General features: G+C 44.5%; 1 protein-coding gene across 2 annotated transcripts; it reads left to right on the top strand.

Annotated features, from left to right (window-relative positions):
• The first annotated feature begins 976 nt into the window (after positions 1 to 976).
• engase (endo-beta-N-acetylglucosaminidase) lies at positions 977 to 19,419 on the top strand. 2 transcript variants are annotated; one of them, XM_084172419.1, is made up of 15 exons: positions 986 to 1,173; positions 1,452 to 1,531; positions 2,006 to 2,207; positions 2,459 to 2,607; positions 3,507 to 3,661; positions 4,455 to 4,603; positions 5,112 to 5,283; positions 5,659 to 5,765; positions 6,097 to 6,208; positions 9,878 to 10,062; positions 10,162 to 10,304; positions 10,406 to 10,505; positions 12,701 to 12,812; positions 17,549 to 17,945; positions 18,056 to 19,419. In XM_084172419.1, exons 1-14 carry the CDS (start codon positions 1,061 to 1,063, stop codon positions 17,939 to 17,941), a joined length of 2,172 nt encoding a protein of 723 aa, XP_084028545.1. In that variant the 5' UTR covers positions 986 to 1,060; the 3' UTR covers positions 17,942 to 17,945; positions 18,056 to 19,419. The 2 variants fall into 2 exon arrangements, with proteins under 2 accessions (XP_084028544.1, XP_084028545.1); XM_084172418.1 differs by having other exon boundaries at positions 977 to 1,173; positions 17,549 to 19,419.
• Positions 19,420 to 21,102: the final 1,683 nt, after the last annotated feature.

Raw genomic sequence — 21,102 nt, 5'->3', positions numbered from 1 at the left:
TCCTAAATTAAAGCTGGATAGTTAGCTATGCTAGTTAGTTAATTCATAGTTTATAAATAGTTAATAGCTGTGACTAGTGGCCTACACTCCCCAGCTAGACTGATTAGGAACACCCAAGAGATCATCTTTAATTACACAGGCACTAGTGATGATGAGGGTTATGAGGCCCACAGTGTGGAGTCAACGTCCAGACAACATTATAATAAAATGCCATTTAGCAGACGCTTTTATCCAAAGCGATTTACAGTCATGCGTGCATACATTTTTGTGTATGGGTGGTCCCGGGGATCGAACCCACTACCTTGGCGTTACAAGCGCCGTGCTCTACCAGCTGAGCTACAGAGGACCACGTGTATAGTGTTTGTGTGTTTGCTGGGTAGGTTACTCTATTGGCATGTCCAGCAATCATGATTTTTGGACACAATAATTCCACTATAATAATATCTAAGACTACACTGAGTGTACAAAACATTATGAACACCTGCTCTTTCTATGACATTAATGTTCCACCACCCAAAGGACATCCTGCCAACTTGACACAACTGTGGGAAGCATTGGAGTCAACATTGGCCAGCATCCCTGTGGAACGCTTTCGACACCTTGTAGTGTCCATGCCCCAACGAATTGAGGCTGTTCTGAGGCCAAAAGGGGGTGCAACTCAATATTAGGAAGGTGTTCGTAATGTTTTGTACATTCAGTGTTTACGTTACCTTCTGAATCACTGGCAATTCAGCCTGACAAGTGGTTTTATATTGCCATCTAGTGGCCGGTATGAGGTCAAAACTCCACCAGAGCCAAGAGCCATGCCGGGTTTTCTGTCCAACAGCACGACGCCTGACAGACGCCGTCAAAAAACACATTCTACGTGAACGCCGCATCTCAGCTATCATTCGTCCGCCGAAGCACACGGTTGAACGTCACCAGAACTGCAGCCAATCGCCGTAAACAAGGAAATGTTTATTTTGCGCTCTGTCCCGAACCGGAGGAACGCAAAATTCTGCCATTGATACCTGTTTATGTCTTCCATTTATTCATAGACTTCTAATTCATATTTCTCACCATGGACGGTGCATTGCCTACTGAGCATAAGGAGGATGGGTCTTTGTGGAGGAGAAAGAGAGAAGAAGAAGAGGATCAGATCGGGAGCAAGTTGTTAAAAACGGAAAGCAGCGGGTAACTTTTTTGACAGCTGTCACTTCGCAGGTTGTGTAGGCCTCGCTCTGGGCTGCACGGGGCTGCTGATAAGTAGGGTTGTTTTAAGTTCACAGAGCACCAAACCCACTTTTTACAGCAGCTAGAATAAATGCAATGATTTGATCAATCAAATGCAATGATAAATACAATTATCAAAAGGAATACAGTACTGTATTTCAAATCCATGCTTGGCTTCACACATGGTCTATGTATGGTACTGTACATTCTAAATGTATTTGTCATTCCTATTTCACCAGTTTGGAGTCTTGCTTGGATCAGCCAGTTGAGTTGAGAAGTGTTCATGAAGTCATCAAGTATGGAGCCTCATCTCTGCCAGGTTGGTACAGAGAATAGACTGTATAACGGTACAGAGCCTCTGGATTTCAGAAGGGTTTTCATCCTTAGGAAATAACAGGACAATGAATGATGAAATAGTTCTAACACTCTGGTTCTAGTGTTGCTGGCCCTGTTCATTCAGCCCACCCAGTTGTTTGGTCTCCAGGCAGACCTGAAGACACAGTATTTAACCATATTTAATTGTACCTTTATTTAACTAGGCAAGTCAGTTAAGAACAAATTCTTATTTACAATGACGGCTTACACCAGCCAATTGTGCGCCGCCCTATGGGACTCCCAATCACGGCCGGTGGTGATACAGCCTGGAATCGAACCAGAGGGTCTGTAGTGACGCTTCAAGCACTGAGATGCAGTGCCTTAGACCGCTGCGCCACTCGGGAGCCCATATTCAGTGAAAACTAACAATGTTACCTAAAGCACAAAGAACGGACCAATCTGTGTCTTACCCTTACAGCTAAGCATTACGACCCGGATACCACTGAGCCAATCAGCTCCGGCCTTCAGTCCCTGGAGGAGCTGTTGTCGTGGAAACGCAGCGAGGCCAACCCCTTCAACGTGGCGACGGTGCCCCTGGCTGATCGGGAGCCTTCTCTGGCCAGCACGCCGCGCCGGACTCTGGTGAGTCACGACATGATGGGCGGATACCTGGATGACAGGTAGGTTGACCTCTCACCTCTGAACTCTCACCTGTGAGCAATGAACCTCTGTTGTCGTCATAGTGTCATAACAAGTAAACTTTGTTTGTACACTCATTACTCTTTTCTATGATAGGCTATTACTAAATTCTCACATAACAATGTACTCATTGTGTTGGAAGTCACTTTGGATAAAAGTGTTTGCTAAGTCGTATAACTAAATTCCCTCTACCACTGACCTCTTACCTTTAACCCCTGACCTCTCTCCCCAGGTTTCTGCAGGGGGCAGAGTCAGATGCTCCCTATGTGTTCTACCACTGGCAGTACATTGATGTGTTTAACTACTTCAGCCACAACATGGTGACCATCCCCCCCGCCGTCTGGACCAACGCTGCTCACAGACACGGAGTCATCGTCCTGGGTGAGACTCAAGGAGCACGTCCCAATAATCCTTCCTTCCTCCTGAAGTGTGCACTTGTTCACTACTCCCCACAAATGTAAAAACATTGGATTGGTGTAGACATGGGCTAGAGAGGGAGTTTCTTATAACAGTCATTTCCTGTCAAATCCATGAAGGAAAGTGAATAAGTGCACACTTTGGGAGAAAGCAGAGATTATTGGGATTCAATAATACCCTTTTCACACTACTGAGCCGAACCGAGTCCAAACCAACCTGTAGGGCCTAAGTGGGCCTGGTAATGTGTAGTGGACCATGCTGAAAATATTCAAGTCAGCACAGTTAGGTTCATTCTGGTCGGCCCAACAGTGTGAAAGGGGTAAATGCAGCACTTTATTGTACACTACTGGTTTCCACTAGTATGTTCTCTGCCTTCACTCAGAGGACCTCTTATCTACAGGCCTACTGTGTTGGAGAGCCGTTGCTCTACTTCCTCAGGGAGTCGAGAGGTTTGGTTTCACTTTTAAAACCTTGATTGTTTGTGACCTTCGGGCTTTAGTCTGTGGTTTTCACCTCTCACTGTGTACGTGACTGTGTGTGTGTGTGTGTGTGTGTGTTGGAGTGACTGTCTCACTCGGGTCATATACAGCAAGATGTACAGTATATAAGGGGTTGAACCTAACAGATTAAATTCTAATAGTTTACATAATGCACATGAGCGAGTACACTAGCCTTCTGTATGAAACAGATAACAACATATTCTATGTATTGCATTAATCTGAAACGGTTGGAACATTTGCCTGCTACAGTACTGATAGGGCCGATCTGACATTATGGTTGGCTGGCCTCAAAGTCACACTGCTGATTGGTCTGTTTGAGTTCCACATTGACTGATCGACGGCTGTGATTGGCTTGTTCTCCAGGCACCTTCATCACTGAGTGGACGGACGGGGGGAAGATGTGCGAGGTCTTCCTGAAAGAGGAGGAGTCTTACAGGGCCGTAGCTGATAGGCTGGTTCAGATAGCCCACTGCTACGGCTTCGATGGTTGGCTCGTCAACATCGAGAACCCTCTCAGTGTGAGTTTTATAACTTTTAACAGTTTGTTATTCAATACTAAACTCTTGTCTGTTGCTATGCTATAGACACGTTGGTTTCACTATACAGTTTGTTATTGGGTGCGTCGAGAAATGGCACTATATTCCCACTCTATTCCCTATAAGTAGTGCACTATATAGGGAATACGGTGCCATTTGGGACGCATCCATAGTCTTTACACCTCTACACCTGCAGGCACTTGTTTACTTCTGAAAGGAGTGTACAGGTTTAAGCAATATGGCCGATACAGCAATAATTAGCTTATCAGTTGTCTGCACGGTGTGCTGGACCCAGAATGTCTCCTTTAGGCATATAGTCCTCTGTTATTTGCTATTCTATATTATAAACTGGGTGGTTCGAGCCCTGAATGCTGATTGGCTGACAACTGTGGTATATCAGACCGTATACCACAGGTATGACAAAACATTTATTTTTACTGCTCTGATTACGTTGGTAACAGCAATAAGGCTCCTCGGGGGTTTGTGGTATATGGCCAATATACCATGGCTAATGACTGTATCCAGCCACTCCACGTTGCGTTGTGCATAAGAACAGCCCTGAGCCGTGGTATATTGGCCATATACCACACCCCCTCGGGCCTTATTGCTTAATTATACTGACGTCTACTGCTGTGCTATGAACACATTGACCATAGTGCAGCCCTATGGGGCCTGGTCTAAAGTAGTGCACTAGGGGACAGGGTGCCATTTGGGAGACACATTGATGATTGATAACATGTATGTACTCTACCCTCCATCTCCTCCCGTGTAATAGGAGACTGCTGTGAAGAACACTCCTCTGTTTCTACGTTACCTGACTGACCAGATGCACGAGAGAGTCCCTGGTAGTATGGTCCTCTGGTATGACTCTGTCCTGGAGAACGGACAGCTCAAATGGCAGAATGAACTCAACCCATCCAACAGGTAGGTGGAGGGAGGAGAGAAGAGGGGGAGGGAGGGAGGAGAGAAGAGGGGGAGGGAGGGAGGAGAGAAGAGGGGGAGGGAGGGAGGAGAGAAGAGTGGGGAGAGGGAGGGAGGGAGGAGAGAAGAGGGAGGGAGGGAGAAGAGGGGGAGGGAGGGAGAAGAGAAGAGGGGAAGAGAGGGAGGGAGGGAGGAGAGAAGAGGGGGGAGGGAGGGAGGAGAGAAGAGGGGGAGAGGGAGGAGAGAAGAGGGGGAGAGGGAGGAGAGAAGATGAGGGAGGGAGGGAGGGAGGGAGGGAGAAGATGAGGGAGGGAGGAGAGAAGAGGGAGGGAGGAGAGGAGGGAGGGAGGAGAGAAGAGGGAGGGAGGGAGGAGAGAAGAGGGGGGAGAGGGAGGGAGGAGAGAAGAGGGGGAGAGGGAGGGAGGAGAGAATGTGGATAGGGAAGATAAGGATACTTTTTATACATCTCTCTCTCTCTGTCCCTCCCTCCCTCCCTCCCCCTTTCTCTCAGAGTGTTTTTCTCAGCGTGTGATGGTATCTTCACCAACTATAACTGGACAGAGCAGAGCCTGGAGAGAATGAAGGTCTACTCAGCTGCTCAGGGCCGTCTGGCGGACATCTTTGTTGGGGTGGACGTGTTCGCCAGGGGAGAGGTGGTGGGAGGGAAGCTGGAGACTAATAAGGTTAGAACTGGGAGGGGAGTGGGGGGAGGGTAGGAGGGGGAGGGTCTGGAGATGGTGGGAGGATGGTGGGGTGTGTGTCAGTGCTTAGTCACAGGTATGTGTGTGTGTCTTCATATAGAAGTGGTTTATTATGGTGGTGTGTGTGTAACAATATAGATCTCTCTCTCTCTCTCTCTCTCTCTCTCTCTCTCTCTCTCTCTCTGCTTTATTAGCATGGGAAACGTATGTTAACATTGCCAAAGCAAGTGAAGTAGATAGTAAGCAAAAGTGAAATAAACAATAAAAATGAACAGTAAACATTAGACTCAGAAAAGTTGCTCTCTCTGTGTCTCTCTCTCTCGCTCTCTGTATCTGTCTCTCTTCCCCCCCCTTCAGGCTCTGGAGCTGATTCGTAAACATGACTTCTCAACGGCCATCTTTGCTCCAGGCTGGGTGTACGAGACCATCCCAGACAAGACTGACTTCAGGAAGGAACAGGACAAGTGAGATTAACTTCTACTGTGTAATGTAGTGCTGTGGTTGTTTTGGGGATTTTGTGTGATTTTATATCGAACGCCACACCTTAAGTGCCTTTGGGAAATATAAAGTGATGCTATCTATCTAAGGACTGCAGATGAGAATAAGGTATGTAGCAACAATCTGGTGCAGTGTTTGTTATACATGTTCCCTGGACCCTGTCGAATAAGACAATAAAATAGACAATATTTTCTATCTTATAAAGCGCTCACTCATACCACACGTAGCATAGCCACAGTCGAAAGTGACCCTCCTATGTCATATCCTACAATGTCACATCCTGTTTCCTGTGTGCAGGTTCTGGTCTCTCCTGTCTGACTTCCTGTATGTCCACCGGCCCTCGTCGCCCCTCCCTTTCATCTCCTCCTTCTGCCAGGGTGCTGGGACCAGCCTCTACTGGAAGGGACAGGTACGAGGAGAGAGAGAGACTGTGAGAGAGAGAGTGTGAGTGAGAGAGAGTGTGAGTGAGAGAGAGAGTGTGTGAGAGAGAGAGCACAGACTCTATAGAGAGACAGCAGCACCTATTATCAAATCCTCCTATCCCCTTTCTCCAGGTCTACATCCCTAGTTCCTAAAACACTGTCCCACCTTAAGCCTATTGAACTTTCATGTGACCCTCCAAAATAGTCTCTTAAGCCAAGGCCCAGTAGCATGACCATAACCCACTATGGGGTCCCAAGTCTACCCACCATTTGGGTAACAACTAGGGCAGGCACAATTACCGTGTAACCAACGGTTACGGATGAAGACCGTCGTGAAAATAAAATAACCGTCGTAACCGTTGAAGAAGCGTGACTGAAGATGTGACGACCGGGCATTCGTGAGGTCGAGTATGTTTTCTGCGATAACATGGACTCTTGACAACGTGATGAATCTTTGTTGCCCCTTGTTGAAATCTGCAAAGTGTTGTAGCAAACAATGAATAGAATGGGCTTGGAACCTCTGACGTTGGCAATTTGACGGGTAAACTCATGGGTTCACGAAATGTCATGACTATTCATGAGTGATGCTCTACAGAGCCGTCTATTTGGCTAGTTAGCGCCACCGGCATGAGCAGTTAGCACCGACCGAATGACTTGTCAAACCCAGCTTCAGCTTGATCACCAAATTAATTGGGAAATAAATGAAAGCCTCATCAGCTAGCTACCAATCTATTTTAGTTTCACTGTCCGATCATTAAAAAAAAAAAAGACCCCACTAATTGTTATTTTTACCTTTCCACAAACGGTCTGTATGCGTTGCTTGATATGAGCAAGTTAACCGAAACCTATCAAAGAATATTGTAGGTAATGAGTCCACGATTAGTTAGTGGCTACTGCCTGGTCTGGTCAGTGATCAAGCTAGCTACATTTAAGTAATTACCTATCCTCCTAAATGCGCTTGTCAGTGGATAAACTAAGCTGAAAATATTTGTCTGAAAATGACCTAGTCGCCAGTTATTGTTGCTTGTGGTGGAATCATTTCTAGGTAGCCTGTATGTCCGTGAGTTCCCAAGTCTAGAGAGCTGTGTATTTTGGCATCCACAATTAGCTAGCTAACTAAGTAGTTGGCTACTGCATGTCCAGTGTGAGCCAGAATGCTAGCTACATTTCAGTCAGTAGCTATCCTTCTAAATGTGGTGGTGACTGGATAAACTAGCCATGAGAACATATTTGGCTGAAAACAAACTGGTAGCCAGTCGTTGTTGCCCATGGGGTGGAATCACATCTAACCTGCTTGCTCCTGGCTGAAGCCTATGTCCCCATGACCTCCTGAGTCTAGCAAACGTAGCGAATGAATATTCATAAAATTGCCCCCGCCTTGGCTGCCTGGTTATTGTGATGCAATACTTTCCATGATAATGTAGAACTTTAATTCAAATGCTGCTAACTGATGTGGCTCATGCAATGGAATGTATTTTTTGTGATGTCAGTTGATTTGAATCAACAAATCACAGCACATATTGATGGGTACACTTCCTGCTTTGCTCCTATGGGTACACTCGTAATGGATGCCAGTCCACCCATTATGCCATAATTGACTTGAATGGGGACACCTATGGCAGCACATGCATTTAGGAAAGGAGGTAGGGAGACAATGTGAGTCCCTAAATTTTTTTTGTTGTTACGGAGACAGCAGTCATTTGGCTGCCCAATTATTGTCATCCAAAATTCCATGACCGCCACACTACATTCGTGGTCAAAAGTTTTGAGAATGACACAAGTATTGGTCTTCAAAGTTCGCTGCTTCAGTGTTATGAGATATTTTTGTCAGATGTAATTACAAGCATTCCATAAGTGTCAAAGGCTTTTATTGACAATTACATTAAGTTTATGCAAAGAGTCAATATTTGCAGTGTTTACCCATCTTTTTCAAGACCTCTGCAATCCGCCCTGGCATTCTGTCAATTAACTTCTGGGCCACATCCTGACTGATGGCAGCCCATTCTTGCATAATCAATGCTTGGAGTTTGTCAGAATTTGTGGGTTTTTGTTTGTCCACCCACCTCTTGAGGATTGACCACAAGTTCTCAATGGGATTAAGGTCTGGGGAGTTTCCTGGCCATGGACCAACAATTTCGATTTTTTGTTCCCCGAGCCACTTAGTTATCACTTTTGCCTTATGGCAAGGTGCTCCATCATGCTGGAAAAGGCATTGGTCGTCACCAAACTGTTCTTGGATGGTTGCTCTCGGAGGATGTGTTGGTACCATTCTTTATTCATGGCTGTGTTCTTCGTCAAAATTGTGAGTGAGCCCAGTCCCTTGGCTGAGAAGCAACCCCACACATTAATGGTCTCAGGATGCTTTACTGTTGGCATGACACAGGACTGATGGTAGCGCTCACCTTGTCTTCTCCGGACAAGGTGTTTTCCGGATGCCCCAAACAATCGGAAAGGGGATTCATCAGAGAAAATTACTTTACCCCAGTCCTCAGCAGTCCAATCCCTGTACCTTTTGCAGAATATCAGTCTATCCCTGATGTTTTTCCTAGAGAGAAGTGGCTTCTTTGCTGCCCTTCTTGACACCAGGCAATCCTCCAAAAGTCTTCGCCTCACTGTGCATGCAGATGCCTCACACCTGCCTGCTGCCATTCCTGAGCAAGCTCTGCACTGGTGGTGCCCCGATCCCGCAGCTGAATCAACTTTAGGAGACAGTTCTGGCACTTGCTGGACTTTCTTGGGCGCCCTGACACCTTCTTCACAACAATTGAACCTCTCTCCTTGAAGTTCTTGATGATCCGATAAATGGTTGATTTAGGTGCAATCTTACTAGCAGCAATATCCTTGCCTGTGAAGCCCTTTTTGTGCAAAGCAATGATGACGGCACGTGTTTCCTTGCAGGTAACCATGGATTTTGTTGATTAAGTTCATTTTCATGGCAAAGAGGGACTTTGCAATTAATTGCAATTCTTCTGATCACGCTTCATGACATTCTGGAGTATATGCAAATTGCCATCATCAAAACTGAGGCAGCAGACTTTGTGAAAATTAGTATTTGTGTCATTCTCAAAACTTTTGACCACGACTGTACTAGTAACAACAATGATCTGGGTCTTCTTCGGAATGCATTGCACTGCAAAATGTATAATTTAATGGGTTTTTCTCCTGTTTGTGTCCTGTAGCTACCCTCTGACCTGTCCTGTTTGTGTCCTGTAGCTACCCTCTGACCTGTCCTGTAGCTACCCTCTGACCTGTCCTGTTTGTGTCCTGTAGCTACCCTCTGACCTGTCCTGTTTGTGTCCTGTAGCTACCCTCTGACCTGTCCTGTTTGTGTCCTGTAGCTACCCTCTGACCTGTCCTGTAGCTACCCTCTGACCTGTCCTGTTTGTGTCCTGTAGCTACCCTCTGACCTGTCCTGTTTGTGTCCTGTAGCTACCCTCTGACCTGTCCTGTTTGTGTCCTGTAGCTACCCTCTGACCTGTCCTGTTTGTGTCCTGTAGCTACCCTCTGACCTGTCCTGTAGCTACCCTCTGACCTGTCCTGTTTGTGTCCTGTAGCTACCCTCTGACCTGTCCTGTAGCTACCCTCTGACCTGTCCTGTTTGTGTCCTGTAGCTACCCTCTGACCTGTCCTGTGTGTCTGTCTGCTGGGTTGTGTAGCGTGAGGTGGATCGTAGCTGGTTCAACCTGGATGCCCAGGAGCTGCAACCCCTATACTACAGAAAGACCCTGGAGGGGGAGGGCTGGCTGAGGACCCAGGGCTGCCCTGAAGATGCCTGGAGCGGGGGCAGCTCACTGCTCATAGAGGGACTCATACCCTCCATGCTGACCAAAGTCTGCGCCAGGTAGGGGAGTGTGTGTGTGTGTTCATGACGGCTAGTATATTCCTCTTACAGCTTTGAGGACTCAAATGCTATGGCCATTCTCTCCCTCTCCCCTCCCAGGATATTTTCTCTCCAGGTACCTCTATCCTCCAGGGTCTTTGTGTCTCTGATCTATAAGCCGTCTCCTGGAGTCACTGTCTCTCTGGTGTTAAAGACTACTGACGCTACACTCTGCACACACAGTGGTGTTCAGGATATACCTAGTGAGTCAGTCATATCACACAACACTGCTGGCTACACACACACACACAGGAGTTGTAATGTGTTGTATTATTATTATTGATGTGTGTGTGTGTGTTTGTAGCCAGCAGTGTTGAGCCTGCTGCTTTAACGGAGGACCACCCGTTGGTGAGACAGTTCTCTCAGAGCTGTGGACAGTGGAACCCAGACGGATGGACTGTCAGGTAAGAAGACCTCTGGTGTGTGTGTTCCCAGTTGGAGCTGCAGGACTGTGCTCTGAGGAATGTCTGATATAACCTAGTAATACTGTAGTAATAACGTGTGTCTGATATAACCTAGTAATACTGTAGTAATAACGGGTGTCTGATATAACCTAGTAATACTGTAGTAATAACGGGTGTCTGATATAACCTAGTAATACTGTAGTAATAACGTGTGTCTGATATAACCTAGTAATACTGTAGTAATAACGGGTGTCTGATATAACCTAGTAATACTGTAGTAATAACGGGTGTCTGATATAACCTAGTAATACTGTAGTAATAACGGGTGTCTGATTAACCTAGTAATACTGTAGTAATAACGTGTGTCTGATATAATCTAGTAGTACTGTAGTAATAACGGGTGTCTGATATAACCTAGTAATACTGTAGTAATAACGGGTGTCTGATATAACCTAGTAATACTGTAGTAATAACGGGTGTCTGATATAACCTAGTAATACTGTAGTAATAACGGGTGTCTGATATAACCTAGTAATACTGTAGTAATAACATGTGTCTGATATAACCTAGTAATACTGTAGTAATAACGTGTGTCTGATATAACCTAGTAGTACTGTAGTAATAATGGGTGTCTGATATAACCTAGTAATACTGTAGTAATAACGTGTTTCTGATATAACCTAGTAATACTGTAGTAATAACGTGTGTCTGATATAACCTAGTAGTACTGCAGTAATAACGGGTGTCTGATATAACCTAGTAATACTGTAGTAATAACAGGTGTCTGATATAACCTAGTAATACTGTAGTAATAACGTGTGTCTGATATAACCTAGTAATACTGTAGTAATAACGGGTGTCTGATATAACCTAGTAATACTGTAGTAATAACGGGTGTCTGATATAACCTAGTAATACTGTAGTAATAACGGGTGTCTGATATAACCTAGTAATACTGTAGTAATAACGGGTGTCTGATATAACCTAGTAATACTGTAGTAATAACGGGTGTCTGATATAACCTAGTAATACTGTAGTAATAACGTGTGTCTGATATAACCTAGTAATACTGTAGTAATAACGGGTGTCTGATATAACCTAGTAATACTGTAGTAATAACGGGTGTCTGATATAACCTAGTAATACTGTAGTAATAACGTGTGTCTGATATAACCTAGTAATACTGTAGTAATAACGGGTGTCTGATATAACCTAGTAATACTGTAGTAATAACGGGTGTCTGATATAACCTAGTAATACTGTAGTAATAACGGGTGTCTGATTAACCTAGTAATACTGTAGTAATAACGTGTGTCTGATATAATCTAGTAGTACTGTAGTAATAACGGGTGTCTGATATAACCTAGTAATACTGTAGTAATAACGGGTGTCTGATATAACCTAGTAATACTGTAGTAATAACGGGTGTCTGATATAACCTAGTAATACTGTAGTAATAACGGGTGTCTGATATAACCTAGTAATACTGTAGTAATAACATGTGTCTGATATAACCTAGTAATACTGTAGTAATAACGTGTGTCTGATATAACCTAGTAGTACTGTAGTAATAATGGGTGTCTGATATAACCTAGTAATACTGTAGTAATAACGTGTTTCTGATATAACCTAGTAATACTGTAGTAATAACGTGTGTCTGATATAACCTAGTAGTACTGCAGTAATAACGGGTGTCTGATATAACCTAGTAATACTGTAGTAATAACAGGTGTCTGATATAACCTAGTAATACTGTAGTAATAACGTGTGTCTGATATAACCTAGTAATACTGTAGTAATAACGGGTGTCTGATATAACCTAGTAATACTGTAGTAATAACGGGTGTCTGATATAACCTAGTAATACTGTAGTAATAACGGGTGTCTGATATAACCTAGTAATACTGTAGTAATAACGGGTGTCTGATATAACCTAGTAATACTGTAGTAATAACGGGTGTCTGATATAACCTAGTAATACTGTAGTAATAACGGGTGTCTGATATAACCTAGTAATACTGTAGTAATAACGGGTGTCTGATATAACCTAGTAATACTGTAGTAATAACGTGTGTCTGATATAACCTAGTAATACTGTAGTAATAACGGGTGTCTGATATAACCTAGTAATACTGTAGTAATAACGGGTGTCTGATATAACCTAGTAATACTGTAGTAATAACGGGTGTGTGCAGGTGTTCCCAGTTGGAGCTGCAGGACTGTGCTCTGAGGGATGTGTGTGTGAACGTGCAGCGTGATGGCGGAGATCAGGACACACCCTTCAAATGCCGGGTCGGAGAGATTATGGTGAGAGAAAGAGAGAGACCTTACCACAGAATTACCCGTCAACAGAATCATATCTGTCCCAGACTCTTAGACCTGGGGCCTCATTTATCAATATTGCGTAGGAACTATTCTAAAATGCTACTTATGAAGGGAATTTAGAATGTTCGTACGCATAGGAAAAGTGTTGATTTATCAAACAATCCAATGAGCGTCATAGCACACCGGTAGGAGATAACCGTTGATAAATACCAATTGTTATCAGCCTCAGTGCTCGTGCGTGACCTTGGCTATTCGCATTTCAAAACGCTCCTATGGTCAAAAATAATCCCTTTAAAGCCCATGGGGAATATACAACGCCATACCATGAAATATTAGGACACAACCAGAGACTGAAATAGAGGTGCCAAGTGTCAGAGGTTGAGTACAACGAAAAGGTTTTATTGGGCTCGCCCAGTTGTGGTTTGACCAGTAAAAATGAAAACATAGCTACAAAGAGAGGACCATTAGGACAATTCAAGTTGCTTTAGCGATGGCAAATATACTTCAAATGAGTAGCTAGGCAACACTCACCAGTAAGCCATACATCCTCAACAGCTCCCACCTGTAAGCGTGTTGGCCAACACTGTTGTTCTGCAGAATGAACGAGTCGTGAGTTCCGCCTGGCCACCACATTCAGCAGCATCTTTTGATCATCACATGACCTGTCACTTGCACATTAAGACTGGAAGCCTTGATCATCACATGACCTATCACCTGCTCATTAAGAGTGGAAGCCTTTTCTGTTCACATACAGTAGTTGAAACTCGTTTTAGAATGGTGCTTTTATGGCGATGTGGTCTAGTTCTCTGTTCGTATTTGGGAACCCTGATGGCAAAGAAACCCCTCTTGACTTCAACCTGTTTGTTTTGCTGATGATTGCATCCAAAACATCGTCTCATCGAGGGCTGGGAGATGCCGATCGGCAAGCTCCCGCTGAAAAGTGCCGTTACCAAAAACCCAAGGGTGGATAGCACTTGTGTGCCTTTTCTAAAGTAGGTCTTAAATCCTCTCAAAGATCCTATAAGATTGGTTTTGGGAAACGATATCTGATGAGCCAATCTGTACTTTCTGCAAAAAAGTGCCACCTGTCTCTAAAGATGCACAAGATCCTCAAACAGAGCAAGATCAATTATCTCTCGTTGAATTTCCCATTATCTCAGTCATCTATAGTGTTTTAATAATGGTTTCACTTTCACAAGTGCCTCTAATTTAACAAATTACTGTACTTTATATGGATTATTATCGTAACAAATGCACTGATGTTATCAAATTATATGATACAGCCCTGTCAAGAAACACTACATGACCAAAAGTATGTGGACACCTGCTCGTCAAACATCTCATTCCAAAATCATGGACATTAATATTGAGTTGGTCCCCCCCCCTTTGCTGCTATAACAGCCTCCACTCTTCTGGGAAGGCTTTCCACTAGATGATGAAACATTGCTGCAGGGACTTGCTTCCATTCAGCCACAAGAGCATTAGTGAGGTCAGGCACTGATGTTGGGCGATTAGGCCTGGCTCGCAGTCGGCGTTCCAATTCATCCCAAAGGTGTTCGATGGGGGTTGAGGTCAGGGCTCTGTGCAGGCCAGTCAAGTTCTTCCACACCGATCGACAGACCATTTCTGTATGGACCTCGCTTTGTGCACGGGGGCATTGTCATGCTGAAACAGGAAAGGGGCTTCCCCAAATTGTTGCCACAAAGTTTGAAGCACAGAATCGTCTAGAATGTCATTGTATGCCGTAGCGTTAAGATTTCCCTTCACTGGAACTAAGGGGCCTAGCCCAAACCATGAAAAACAGACCCAGACCATTATTCCTCCTCCACCAAACTTTACAGCAGTGGCGGCTGGTGAAAAATATTCTCGGTGGGGCTGTGCCATACTTTTTTTTTCCTGTAACCATCGCGATATATTTTAACACAAACTGCAGGAAAGCAGTGCTCAGTGAAACATTCAGTAATTATTTAATGCCAATATTAAAAAGTTGAGGCATTCTTACACAAAAACATATTACACAAACCCAAGCCTTTCATTTGCATTTAAAGTGAACTTTTCACCATTGGTAGTAAACAGGCAACGCAACAGGCATGCTGTCAGAACAGAGTGGAAAGTGGACAATAACATGAAATTATTATAAAGTTTATAGGAAATCTTACACTGTATAAAAGGATGTATAATATAGAAATGGATATCAAGTGGATGAACTCAAACCTTTGACTGGAAGAATAGCATACAGTATTTTATGATCATACTAAATGTGACTAATTGTTAATGTGCTCCAGAACTGCAACAATTAATTGATACAAAACAACATATATACAGTAATATTAGCAAAGACACTATTAAGACTTTCTAGAGTACCATATATAACTGGATTTTTTATGCTAAGGTCAACTATATACAAAGAAACATGCGGCCAGAGCTGCTCTGTGTGTGTGTGTGTCTGTCATCTTATTTGTACAGGAATTTTATATATATATATAGACAGACAGACAGACAGACAGATAGTGTGTATATACACACAAACTATGTCTAGTAACTGCTTTTAACCTGTGATGTACATAATTAACTGATGTTATTACGTTTTAAAGCCTTTTTCTATTACATTTGTGAGAGGGATGCAACATCATTTTGTTCTGCTGTGCACTTAGCAATAAAGTTAATCTTCAATAACAACTAGGCCTCTTCTAGAAATTGACCTGGTGGACACCTGAATAATTATTACAAACTGTGTAGTACTTTCCTGCATTATTATCAACGTCTGATTGTGTCTTCTCTTTCCTTTTAAAATACTAAAACAAATATAATTGTGACGGCTCTATGATAATCACTCACTTTGATGACCAGACACATTTAGGCTTTTAAACTGTTGTAAGTGAACTATTCATCTTTCTAACAACATCTTTATCAGCCAATAGTAAATATAGTTATTTACCTGATTGTTAGCATGCTGTCTGTGAACCTCTGGACAAGTGCTTTAATGAAGACAGGGTCGATGTTCCTCTTCTGCAGCTGGCTGAAAAGCATGTCCACATTTGGCATGATCTTGTGGAACAGTGCCAGGAAAAAACAGAAAGCCTCGTCTTCGAGCATCCTCACAAAGCCCCCCGCCTCTCTGACAGTCGGGGCATCAAAGTTCCCAGAGTCTCTGATGGTCTGGAAACACGTTAGTGGGTGGAAACGTCAGTCGTCTCGTCAGCTTGAATGGCGATAAAATCAGCACTCTTTACTTCCTCCAGGATGTAATCCTTAAGCACTGACAGCATACATTCCAACAGCTCGTTCTGTATCGTCTTTGACGTGCCCTTAAAAACGGTAGCTGTCTTCAGGTGCTCCTCCAGCACACTGTCGAGGGAGGCAACAAAATCCACTAAGCCCCGGAAAATGCCGGGGTTGTCCGAGGAGTCAGTCTCCTCGTGCCCACGCAAGGCCAACTCAAAAGCCCCACAGAACTTCACACAATCGATAATTTTGGATAGAATGTGCCTGTTTTTATCCACCTCCTCATTGTGTTTCCTCACCGCAATCCTGTGGCCGTCATCCAGCTGCGTAGCAATGTTCACCCTTCCTAATACAGCTAGCTTTACAGAGTTGTCCATGTGTGCCCTGGTGTTCTCATGTTTCTTTACCTTCTCTGACAGGTGCTTCATATCCCTCACTCCGGTACCTGTCCATGCTGAATCTGACCCCGTCCGGCCCGTCGTTTTAAAAAGCAAGCACGGAAAGCAAAATAAAGCATTAGCATCAGTGCACCCAGCTAGCCAAGCCTTCCTGGTGTACCAGCTACGGGAGAAGCCGCGCATATACTGCTTCCCTTTCTCGCTAGCCTGCTGTCTGATTGAGAGGTCAGGTTGATCTGGGCCCAGCTCTTTCACCCGAACTTTCTCTGACAAAGTTCTCCTCTCAAACGGATCTTGGAGGAGAGATTTCACCGAGTTAGGGTTGGGTCTTGGAGGAGTAACGTTTGCGCTCACCATTGTCGTCTAGTAAAAATGGCGCCACTGGAGCCCGGTCCTTATTTTATCAGGGGCGAGCTTGGGGCGATAAAATAATCGCCCTCCTTGGATTCGAATTAAAATCGCTGATTAGCTACATTTTATGTCATACATTCATATCTTAAATTAGCAATTGGCTTAACTGCTACGTAGACCCGCCTCCTCGGGGCACTTTCTGTATCGCCCAGAGCTGACGAGGCATTTGACAGGCAGAGGAAAGGTTGCGAATATGATTTTCTATCATATCTTACACATATTACTGTGTGCATTCCATATTTCAAACACACAAATATTGACATACTGATGTTTTTATTATTATTATTATTATTTTTATTTATTTTTTATTTTATTTTTTAAAATAATTTTATTTAAGGGGGCGGCGCCCTAGCGCCCTCTATCGGCCAGCCGCCACTGCTTTACAGTTAGCACTATGCATTGGGGCAGGTAGCGTTCTCCTGGCTTCCGCCAAACCCAGATTCGCCCGTCGGACTGCCAGATGGTGAAGCGTGATTCATCACTCCAGAGAACGCGTTTCCACTGCTCCAGAGTCCAATGGCGGCAAGCTTTACACCACTCCCCCCATTTTTATTTAGTATAAGTGTTGCAACTGTTTGTACATCTCAATAATTTATAAGTGACTGATTTGTGTATCCGTGTTTCTTATAAGCAGTCTGTCTTTCTGTCTCTACCCCTCTTTTGTCCCCCCCCCCCCCCCCCTAGATCCTGGATGCTGAGTCCCTCTCCGTTCCTCCCCTCCCAGTCCAGAGTGTGTGTGTCTATGACGTGGTGTGGCTGAGGGGCGCTGATAAACTTCACCTCAACGCCACCCTGCGCTGGCGCTACCCGGCCCAGCTTGTACGCCACTTCCTGGTGTACTGGCGCCGGCTGAGGGGTCCGGACCCCCGGATCCCATCTGGCAGGCTGGCCCTGATTGGCCGAGCCTACTCCCCCTTGTTCCGGGTGACTGAGCTGGCGGTTCCGGAACCTCCGGGTCTTCTAGAACTGGTGGTGGAACCCGTATCACGGGAGGGGTTCCGTGTTCCTGAGTCCCACTGGGGGAGGAGGAGTCTCAGTTATACTGAGGAGAGAACGGACCAAATCATAAGAGACTAGAAGGGTAGCAACGTACTGGCTGTCCCAAATGGCACCCTATTCCCTATATAAGGCACTACTTTGGCCAGAGCTCTATGGGCCCCGGTGAAAAGTAGCACACTATATAGGGAATAGGGTGCCATTTGGAATGCACTACTGGACTTGCTACTCCACTTCCTTTCCAAAACGCTTCCTGTCTCCTGTCCAATCAGTGATAACCTGATTCAGTACTCTAGTTTGTAGTGATGTGATCCTCCTAGTCACCTATAGAGAACCATTTTTTTTGTCAAGAAAAATCTTCCCAGAACCATTAGGGAAACTCTGCATTAGAGAAGCCTAGGCCAGAATTCAATATGAAGTGCGCTGTACGTAATTCCTGATTGAGCCGACATCTGCAGCCTTTCCTGTGAATGCAATCTGAGCAGATGTAGGGACATTGCCTTTAAAAGGTGCATTGTTGAGCACTCTACAACGTGCCACAGCTTGAATCCGGGCCTTCAGTCTCTACTCGGAGAGCAAGCACGACTGGACAGGTGAGAGTGAGGGAAAGCAAGCAGGACTGGACAGGTGAGTGAGGGAGAGCAAGCAGGACTGGACAGGTGAGTGAGGGAGAGCAAGCAGGACTGGACAGGTGAGAGTGAGGGAGAGCAAGCAGGACTGGACAGGTGAGAGTGAGGGAGAGCAAGCAGGACTGGACAGGTGAGAGTGAGGGAGAGCAAGCAGGACTGGACAGGTGAGAGGGGGAGAGAGCAAGCAGGACTGGACATGTGAGAGAGAGCAAGCCAGAATACAGTCCACTGTCTTCAGGGTGCAGAGCAGAGGGAAGGATGCTTCAAGGAGTATTGAGATACAGTACATAGGGAGATTCCCAGTACATAGGGAGATTCCCAATTGGGCAAAAGACCTTCCTCTCCGCGACTCCTCCGTGACCCGGAAACCAATAAGTGGTCGAGGACAGTGTCAAGTCGTTAGGAGAACAAAGGAGGCTGCTCTCCTCCTCCATTACAGATTTCGACAGAGGATGCACCAGTTTCCTCGCGGCAGCCACACCCCCTTTTGTTGTTTTCTCTAGAAAACTAGCTACATTTATTTTGGGATTCCACCCCTGTAAACATAATTTGCCTGATGGCGTGCGAGTGCAGAAGGAGTCATTTCATACAAGCACATTTGTTACCGTGTCCTCTCCTCCCCTATCACCTTAAACCTTTTTTAAGATTAGTCGACCAAAACCAATTGAAGATCTGTCCTCTTTCTATGAGATGCGGTGCTTTGCTGTATATGGTTAAACTTTTTTACCTGAGGATTAGGACGTTTGTTTTGAATAATTTTGAACTCTGGAAAGCAGGATCCTTGCTTTACCCCAATCGCATATTTATGACATTTTTACTTCCCTACTTTACAACTTCTGATGGATTGAGTTATGAGTTTTTTTTCTATACCCATGTAAAGAGAATATTGACCACATGCTATATGAATTGAAGCATCAATAAAGATACTATAAAAAAAAAAACTGAATTTTGTTTGAGTCAAAACATTTCCATTACAGCATTCCATGTTGGTTCCATGTTGGTTACTGAATGTCTGACAGAGTATGGTCTCTTTCTGACTGAGTTTGGTTTGACAAAACAACAAGGGGACATTTTAGAAATGTAATGTATGAAAGAATCAAGACGTAGTTTCATATATTAGTCAACAAATCTCCACCAAAGCGTTCCAGCAGACACACTATTTAGAAAAAAAAAAGTTTTTTATTTTATTGTTCTCACGCTCAAATTTACAAAGAAAATGTATCAGTTAAATCAACAGATCTCGAGTACCAGTCCATATCCCCTGTAGTAGCTCTGGTCCAGGGTGTCGTTCGGCTCTCTATTGTCTTCCTATAGTGAGAGAGTAGCCGAAAAACACCCTGGACCAGAGCTACCCCTGCAAGGGCCAAGAGGTGGAGCTAAACACTGATACAGGGCCACTAAAATGGCACCTTATTCCCTATCTAGTCCACTTCTACAGACACATGGCACCTTATTCCCTATCTAGTGCACAATCTGAAATGGCATCCAATTCCCTATATAGTGCACCAGTATAGAAGCAGATTTTGTGGTGTATAATGGTACTTATATATATATATATATATATATGAATGATGCTGGACTGAGCAGTCGGTGATATTTGGTTATTCTTCCTGATTGCCTTAAATCTGACGGAGGAGAGCCATTCCAGCTGGCATCAGTGTGTGTGTGTGTGCGCGCTAGAGCTGGGACGATAAACCGAAAATTATTTAGCATACATTTTCAATGATTTTGCTTTACAACATTCGTTTGGATTGTTCTAAAACCATGAATTGGTCAGCAGTACTATAGCCTATGCATTATATTGATACCTGCTATGAAAGTCTCTGCCTGTCCCTCAGGGCCAGCGCCAGGACGAGTCAGTTGGACGGGCATTTGATTTCCATAGGGGGGCACTTACTTTTTTTACTTCACGGGACCTCCTATGTGTAAAGACATGTAATTTAACAGTAAAAATGTATTACCTTTTTAAATGTGGCATGAACACATAAATAACCACTTCATATAGTAGGTTAGCCTTGATCGTCATGCTTGTGGGACACTTGATATTCTGGATTTCGCCTGACTGTATATGCGATTAAAATGTGGATCAAAAGGGAAATAAAAAGTATGATGAGTTTTTCGGGGGCGAAGGAAACTGTGTACCGGTGTCCTAGCTAGCTAGCTACCAACCAGTGTCACCACCGCCTCTCGCATTCTGTCTACCGGAATCCACTCCTAGCTAGCTAGCACACCGCCTGCCGAACACCTGCCCTCGACGTCGTTAACAGACCTGCGAGAAAGCGAGGGCGAAGGTGGGGTTTATCGGCGGTTGGCATCCAACGTTATGGTGCATTACCGCCCCCTACTGAACTGGCTCACCCCCGCCTCCCGCCTGTGTATCAGAGTCCTAGCTTAAAAATGGACCAATAGAAATACAAAAGAAGGGTGCAGATGCAGGACCGCCCCGAACTGCGGACCGAAATTACACCCTTCTCGCGGAGCGCACCGTTTGCAGTCAATAGGCCCACATCAAGTGAGCTGGAAAGTCTTTGTAGGACATTACATTTACTGATATATTAATCAATTAGCCTACATGGTTACCTAGCAACAATATCATACCTACAGTTATTAATC

This window comes from Coregonus lavaretus, assembly GCF_964263955.1.
Source record: "Coregonus lavaretus genome assembly, chromosome: 2".
Classification (NCBI taxonomy): Eukaryota; Metazoa; Chordata; class Actinopteri; order Salmoniformes; family Salmonidae; genus Coregonus; species Coregonus lavaretus.
The sequence above is the reverse complement of the archived record's forward strand: the minus strand, read 5'-3'. Positions and strand labels throughout refer to the sequence as shown.